The sequence below is a fragment of the Aquila chrysaetos genome, chromosome 24 (assembly GCF_900496995.4).
Source record: "Aquila chrysaetos chrysaetos chromosome 24, bAquChr1.4, whole genome shotgun sequence".
NCBI classification, from domain to species: domain Eukaryota; kingdom Metazoa; phylum Chordata; class Aves; order Accipitriformes; family Accipitridae; genus Aquila; species Aquila chrysaetos.
This window is the reverse complement of record NC_044027.1, coordinates 428,845-437,001: the sequence shown is the minus strand read 5'-3', so window position 1 is coordinate 437,001 and position 8,157 is coordinate 428,845. Positions and strand designations below refer to the sequence as shown.

The following is an 8,157-nucleotide window of genomic DNA, read 5'->3' as shown; positions in this document are numbered from 1 at the left end:
TTGCAGGTGCAACCGCGGGCCTGGCTGCGTCCTGGGCACGGAGCTGCAGTCTTCGTCCGTCACGCTGCACCTGGGCCCTGCCCTGTCCCTCGGCCAGCACGAGGGGTGCAGGAGCTGCTGTGTGGCTCCACAGTGGCACTCGGGCAGCCTCGGGAGCAGGCGCTGAGCAAATGTCCCCAAATGACAGGGTGCGGGCATGTCCGGCGGGGCAGCCCCTGGAATGACTGCTGGTGGTTGACTGAGCTGCTGGGCCAGAATGGCTCTTCTCGGGACAAGGGGGGACTCTGCAGGACCCCAGCGTGAGGCAGGGGCAGGCAGGAGCTCCCGGCTCAGCAGCCAGGACAGGGGGTGCCGCAGGCTCAGGGGGCTGGCGGCTGCGGTGCTGGCCCAGCTTTGACTCCACCAGACCTGGTGTGTGGCCGAGGCAAGCTCCAGCTGGCTGTCTGCCTCGGGCACCTCTGCAAATCGGCACACCAGGAGCCAGGGCCGTGGCTGTGCCCATGGCTTCGCACCAGGCCCAGCTTGGCCCCATGCTGTCCCACAGGCTGTCCCCACGCTGCCACTCATGCTGTCCCCAGCGCCAGAGGACACGTCCTACCCTTGCTGCACGGGGCTGCTGCAGCACTCCCCGCTCCCCACACGCCACATGCGCCCGCAGCAGAGTGTCCCGAGGCTCCTGCCCCGGCTCCACGGCTCGCTGGCACGCTGCAGGGCCGGTGTGGGCACCCGCTGGGGCGCGAAGGGGTTAAGGCGCCTGGGGCTGGTCTGCGGGGAGTGGAGCAGCCTCTCCTCCCCTCTTCACATCTGGATTCAATAAGGGCTTCGAGAGGCCGGAGCATTCCTGAGCACTGAGGTGGAGGCTGCACTCTCTGACGGCCATGGGGCCCTGGCGCTGCCTGCTCCTCCTGCCGCTCCTCGCCGTGGCCCTCCGCGCCCAGCAGCAGCAGTTCATGGAGTACGTGGAGCGGCGACTCACCCTCCTGGAGGTAGGGACCCACGCTGGCCCCACTTTGCCCCACTTCGCCCCGCCACGGGGCTCCCGGGGCCTTCCTCCCTGGCGGTGGAAGCAGGCCTGGGGCGAGGAGGAGCCGGGCTGGGGACAGAGCAGAGCTGGTGTGGGGTGCCCCTGCCCCGGCCCCTGCCAGGGCCCCGCACAGCCCAGCACGAGCCTCGCAGGCACAGGAGCGTGATGGGCATGGGAGCACTGTGGGATGGGGGGATCGTGGGAGTGGGAGCATCGTGGGTGCAGGAGCACCGCAGGTCTGGGAGCACCAGGGCTCTGGGAGCACCGCGCGTGCAGGAGCATGGCGGGACAGGACCCAGAGACGCGAGCACCAGCGTTGCAGTGCCATGTGGCTCTGGGGGCTCCCACAGCCACGCGCAGGCAGTGGGATGGCTGCCGTGGCCGGGCTGTGAAGTGCAGAGAGCTCAGTGTCTGCTTGGCCATCCCAGGAGAGGATCTCACAGTGGCATGACCAGAGCAGCCGCTACTCCACGGAGCTGCGGGACTTCAAGAACCAGGTGCTGGGGATGCTTGAGACAGCGGAGAAGGAGCGGGAGGCGATGCGGTCGGAGGCAGAGAGCGCAGCGGTGCGTGTGGACCGGCTGGAGCGTGAGGTGGACTACCTGGAGACGCAGAACCCTGCGCCACCCTGCGTGGAGGTGGATGAGACGCTGATGGAGAAGCAGGTGGCCACAGCCAAGCAGAGGAAGAATGAGAAATACACCAAGCTCACAGGTGAGGGGCTGCCGTGGCTCCCCGGGCAGATGGACCCGGGTGCGGGGTTACCCTGGGGCTTCCCAGCCCACCCAGGTCCAAGTCTCCCCCGGCCATGCACCATGGCATTATGTCCCAGCAGGGCATCTCTCAGGTGTCTCTGGAACAAAATCCTGCATCCCCACAGCTGCCTGGGAGCCGCATCCAAGCCCCAGGCCTTGGGCTTCTCCAGAGCTCTTGGGGCAGAGCTGGCATGAGGGTGGCCTCCCCTGCCCATGGCACGGGTGCACGAGGGGACTTCTCGATGCCACCAGGGACGGCACTGCAACCTCTTCATCGAGTTTGCAAGGCAGTTGCCTGAGGGCTGGGGTGGGACGCAGCGGGACCTGTGTGACTGGCACGGGGAGGGAGCAGTCCCCGCTGCAGGGCTGGGTGGCTTCCAGGCTCTCACAGCTGCCCCGCTCTTGCAGACTGCAGTGATACCATCGCGAGTGTCAGAGCCATGAAGATCCTGAAGCGTTTCGGCAGCACCTCAGGGCTGTGGACCAAGGATGCCGCAGGGAACTCCGAGAAGATCTACGTCTTCGACGGCACTGCCAACGACACGGTGTATGTCTTCCCCCGCATGCGGGAGTTCACCCTGTTCTCTGCCACCCGCAAGGCCGCCCGCATCAAGCTGCCCTACCCCTGGGTGGGCACTGGGCACCTCGTCTATGACGGGCACCTCTACTACATCCGCCAGCAGGGATCCTTCCAGGTGATCAAGTTCAACCTGGCCAACAAGACGGTGGTGGACAGCTCGGTGTTCCCGGCTGAAGAGCAGATCCCTGTCTTCGGGCTCTCCCCCTTTACCTACATCGAGGTGGCGGCCGACGAGGAGGGGCTCTGGGCCATCTACGCCACCAAGGAGGACGAGAAGAACATATGCCTGGCCAAGCTGGACCCCACCTCACTGGACATCGAGCAGATGTGGGACACGCCATGCCCGCGGGAGAATGCCGAGGGCGCCTTCGTGGTGTGCGGGACGCTGCACGTGGTCTACAACACCCGCCTGCCCAGCCGCTCCCGCGTGCAGTGCGTCTTCGACGTCAGTGGCACGCTGGCCCCCGAGGACGCCTCCCTTGTCTACTTCCCCAAGCGCTATGGCTCGCACTCCAGCATGAAGTACAGCCCCCGGGAGAGGCAGATCTACGCCTGGGACGACGGCTACCAGATCATCTACCGCATGGAGATGAAGAAGAAGCTGGAGGTCTGAGGGGCCACAGCAGGGCATCCCCGCACATCCGGCCACCCTGCCTGGGCAAGCTCGGCTCTGACCATCCCACCCCATGGGGCACAGCTGGCCCTGGCACGGGACGGCATCTCTGCCCCATCTCCCATCACTGTGAATGATGAAATGCTGGACCCCCACCCCTGGCCACCTTCCACCCACCGGCACCAGGCGCCCCTGCAGAAACCTGGACTAATTTAATGAGATTTTCTTCTCTGTGATAGAATGAATAAATACTATGCAGCGAGCTGCAGCCACCTACTTGGGGGGAGCGCGGGGCGCTGGGGCCAGGCTGCCAGAGCCACGAGCTCCACATTGCCCCAGAGTCATCCCAAAAGACACTTCCCAAGGGTGGGGTGTCCATGGAGGGCTGGCCAGAGCAGCCAGCGCAGATAGCTCCTTGGGTTGGGGGGCTGGGTAGGGGGGCTGGGTTGGGGGATTAGTCTGGGGCTTTGGGTAGGGGCCTTGGGCAGGGATTTATATTGGGGCTTTGGGCAGGGATTTAAGCTGGGGCTTTGGGCAGGCTCCTGCTGCAGCAAGGGGACTTCTGAGCCTGGCCGGGGCCAGCCTGTTTTGCATGTACAAAACTGTGAGCAAACAGTAAAATCCCTTAATCTGAGAGGATAACTGGAGACTTTCCTCACATGCCAGGGAGGTGTCCTAGCCAGCAGGCACCAGATGTTGCTGATTTTCCCAGTTCACTTCTGATGAAGCACAGTCATCTTCCCCCTGAAGCCACAGGATTGCCACAAACTCTTTACGTAAGGCCCTGGGTCCCCCGAGCCCCTTCCCGTCCCTGTTTCACCAGCTCCGAGTCTCCGCATGGCCCCACAGCAGCAGTGCCCCAGAGGAGATGGGGCAGGACAGGGCAGGTGCTGGGAGCCCCTCGGGATGGCAGCTCTGGCACTGCCAGGGCTCAAGACCCCCGTCACCGAGGCAGGGGCCGGGTCCACAGCAGGTACCTGCTGGGCACGGGCACAGCCCTGCGTGGCCACCATGCCACGTCCTTCCAGTCCCCACTGCGTCACCCAGTGGTGACTGTCCCACATGCTGCCACTTGCACCACACCCCTGCAGGGTGCAGGATTTGGCCATTTCTGGCCGGAGATGCTGTGGGCCCCCCAGAAACCGAGGTTTGCTGTGATTTGTTCCTGTCACAGTGTCTGGAGAGCACAGACAACGACTTACGAGGTGTTTATGTGTCATTAAGCATCCCTTTTTCCATCAGAGATCAATTCTGGGGACAAACACTGAACATGTGAAGCTGTGAGCTGGTCTGGCCAGGTGAGAATTGCATTCTGCTCGTGCTGGCTGAGGGCCCCGCTCCAGGGTGAGAGGACACGGAGCTGCCTGGGTGCCCCAGGGAGGTGCTGGCCCCGTGGGGACCACCGCTGCCAAGCACCTGGGGGGCTCCCGGGGCCACCGGCCCTCCCAGAGCCACAGCAGGGCCAGGCCACCCCCACGTTGCCATGAAGCCAGGCATTCAGCATCCCCCCGCACCCACCTCAAGGCAAGCTGTCCTGCAATGTGGGGATCACTTGGTATTTGCTTCAAGTTCTTCTGTATTATAATTAAAATGTCTTTCAGTTGCATAAGAAAAATGTTTAAATACACTCTTTGAATGACTGTAATTGGATGGTGCTGAAAGTTCAACACACAGCGCAAGTCAAGCAGAGAAATTATCCAAGTGTGAAGGACTATGTGAACTGTCAAGTTAATTTATAGCCCTTTTCAAGATCAATAACTATGGTAACAAAAATACAATTTTCAGAAATTGCAGTTGTAAATAATTATGCCAATGATTTCTCTAGCTTGAATTAGCGTTGATGGGGCAGTAATGATGCTTCACCAGAAACCATCTTCTAACCTGAAACAAGTCCTGCAAAATCTGACACTCGCTCCCCTGAGACACTCCTGCTTGCCTTGGGCATGAGGGGGACAAGGGTGCAGCCGGTGGCAGCAGTTGCCAGAGTCCCGCTTGTGCCAAGCATCACGTGTTCATCAAGTATTTTAATCTCTTTAGAAAATGTGGCTCATTAGGCTTCGTCTTGCTGTGGCAGGAGGGGCAAGAAGCCGGCATAGCTGGGTGGCTGGCTTGCTCTGCTCAGGGTCCCCCTCAGGAGCCCCGGCTGCTGGGAACAGCCAGGAGCAGACGCAAAGGTCAGCCTGTCCGCAACGACATGCGCATTCCTTCTGCGAGAGCTGAGACCCTGCACTTTACTCGCTGCCAGAAAACTGCTCATGAAATGGGAGGAAAAGAGATTTCTCTCTACACGAGCTGCCCGAGAGGTGCAGTCCCCTCTGGCTCACATCCCTGCAAGCAGTGCTGGGAGGGTCTCTCACTGCACCCCCAAACGCTGCCGCCCACTCGGGGTGACTGCTGCCGCCTGTGCCGGTGGGGACGTGTCCCATGGACCGGGGTGGGGAAGCGGGGCCACAGCAGAGCCCCCTGAGAGTGCCAGGAGGGTCTGGCTCCTCTCCTCTGGGACACGTTATACTAACACGGGAAATCACAGCTTTGACGGCGGGTGGGGGCATCTGCTGCCACCCTGCAAAGCCCCAATGTGAGAAGCGCCTACAGTAACTGCATGCTCATGTGGAATTTGTTTTGTACAAACACTTTGGGAATGAGACGCAAAATGGAAAAATAACTGCAGTGCCTGATCAGCTTATAAAGCGCAGCACTTATCTAGCACTCCACATCTTCAAAGTACTTCAAGCAACATCAACTAATTAATCCTTGGAATAACCCCTGTAAAGCAGAACAGCATTATCTTCATTTGCTGACAAACACTTAGACAAAAATCACGTTTGATCATTAAAAGTGGTTCAACTCTGAGCTGGCTGAAGGCAGCTTGAGCGAAGAGCGGCAGCTCACTGGCTGTGGTCCTGCGTGGCTGGTGGGTGCCTGCAGGAGCCAGGCAAACCCCAGTGAGTCCCCGGTTCCCGCAGAGCAGCTGCCCTCACCAGGAAGGAGATCATTGTCACGCGAGTGCGGGTGGCATGACCATGAGGGCTTGTCATGCTCAAGGCTGGTCCCCGTGCTGCCGCCCAGGATGGGGCTGGCCCCGCTTGGCACCTTCTCATCCTGCTGGAGATAAGTCTCTGCCATCATCCAGCTTAACAGACGACCGCACCGAGTGAGAGACCTCAGAGGAAGCACATCTGGGTGGCTCTCCTGCCTAATAACCCACAGAAAAGAGGGTCATTCACAAAAAAGAAAATCAGCAGAGATTCAGGAACAGGCATTCATATTTACTGCGGGATGGAAACATGCACCCACTCCCCCGTCTGCTGTGGGCTCCTGTCGTGATCCCTCCCAGCCACCCCCCAGGCACCACGCAGGCTTTGCTGCTTGCAAACACAAGGGTTCATCTCTTGCTAGGGTTAATTGATTTCTTTTTTTCATGTTTAAATATTTATCAACCCCATTAGGAGAAAGCAAAGGTTGTGCCACAGCTTGTGGGATTGTCGGGGGGCCCTGCGTGCCCTAATAGCTGTTAATTGCCACCTGGCCCCATCCCTCCCCTGCCCAGGGCTGCACCCGCGCCTGGGGCCAGCACCTCCACCCCACGGCAGCAGCGTCCTCCGGCCCTGCCCACAGGACAGGCCCGGGCTCCCCCGGCAGGGCTGCCTCAAGTCCCTCTGCCCTGTGTGGAAATGGGGGTTTTGCCCCTTTTGTGGCTGCTCCCAGTTGCCCTGCACCGCCCCAGCCCCAGGGCTGCCCAGGTCTCTGCCCTCCCAGCCATTCCCTCTGAACTAACAGATTTTCAGGAAAGTTCAGCCTTGACTTCAAAGCCGCTGACGGCAGAGACTCCAGCACGTTCCATTTCAGCCCTGGGCAGGTTACCTGCAGCCCTCGTGGACAGCCAGACCCTCTCTTTCACAGGAGGTTGTTAAAAACCCTAATTTCCAAGCACATGGTCCCATTCAGCCACCGGATGGAGGTGGCTCTGGGACAAGGGCTGGCCCTTTCCCGTGTCCCCCTGCTCCTGGGACGCAGCCGCCCGTGGGCTGCAGCATGAGATGGCTGGTGGCCCTGTGCCCCGCGCCTGGGCTCCCGCGGCTGGGCAGTGGGCAGGAGAGCCCCTCCACTGCAGCAGCACTTCACAGCGGTGTTATCGCTTTCTGTAATGAGGGGTTAGTGGGAAATATGGTAATGTGACTGCTCCAGTGAAGTCACTGCTTTCCTTGTGAGTCTGCAGCTTCTTGTGCTTTAATTGCCAAATATTTTATCTCTTTAAAGAAGAGTCTTTGTACGTAATAATCCCTTTCATCTCTGCTCCTCTTGAAAAATACTCCTCTTTGGAAGGCAATCTGATAAAGTAAATTGAGAAGTTACGTTAAGAGCAGAGAGAAAGCAAGATCTTCCAGCTAATTTCTTCCCCTTTGTCTAATTCTCAAGGATATTGTGTTTTTTTCCTCCCTGACTCTTTTCCAGCTCACAGGAGCTATTGATAAAGTGAAATGGCTCTGCGTGTAGTATTAGAAACAAGGGAACTAAAATTAAAAGTAGGCAACTTAAACAAGTGTATTGTAAAGATGCTATTGTATTGAAACAAGAAGGGGGGGATAATTTCTCCATTAAATACTTTCTTAATGGCTTGTAGGCAAGTATAATCACAGGCTTTTAACTTCAAATAGGTACTTCTGCCCACGTAACATCTGGTTGAGGTCTAACTCTTCACACATGAAATGGGAGGCAACAAAGCACTCTATCCAGGACTTCACAGCAGAAGTGGGAGGACACGGAGCTCGGGCTGAGCTCATATGTGCTAAGAGGGACACAAAATGGCAGCAGCTTGCTTACGGTTCTTTGCACTTTCTAATGAAAATGTAGAATAAACAAAACCAAATTCACTGGAAATGTTTGCTTGGAGCTTTGTTGCAGAGAGGGAGAGCTCAGACCTGTGGCTTCGTGTTGGTGTGGGCTGGGCTGGAGCTAAATCCCTCTCTGCTGAGTGCTGCCAGCTTCTGGCCAGATGTGCTGACACTGGGCTCAGCTAGCTGTTGCTTTCTGAAATGGAGATAGTCTCCTTCCTCTCAAAGTGGGATCTTCCAATTAATAACAGGGATTTAAAAGTGTGTGCTTAATCACAGCTGTGTGCTATTTCTGATTTTCGCATTGTCAGGGGATCTACAAAGCAGTTTTGTGGCTTTGGGAACAGGAG

At 58.5% G+C, this 8,157-nt stretch overlaps 1 protein-coding gene across 1 annotated transcript; it reads left to right on the top strand.

The window, feature by feature from the left end:
- Positions 1 to 755: 755 nt before the first annotated feature.
- OLFML3 (olfactomedin like 3) lies at positions 756 to 3,234 on the top strand. The gene is made up of 3 exons (XM_030001026.1): positions 756 to 986; positions 1,453 to 1,738; positions 2,188 to 3,234. Exons 1-3 carry the CDS (start codon positions 879 to 881, stop codon positions 2,970 to 2,972), a joined length of 1,179 nt encoding a protein of 392 aa, XP_029856886.1. The 5' UTR covers positions 756 to 878; the 3' UTR covers positions 2,973 to 3,234.
- Positions 3,235 to 8,157: the final 4,923 nt, after the last annotated feature.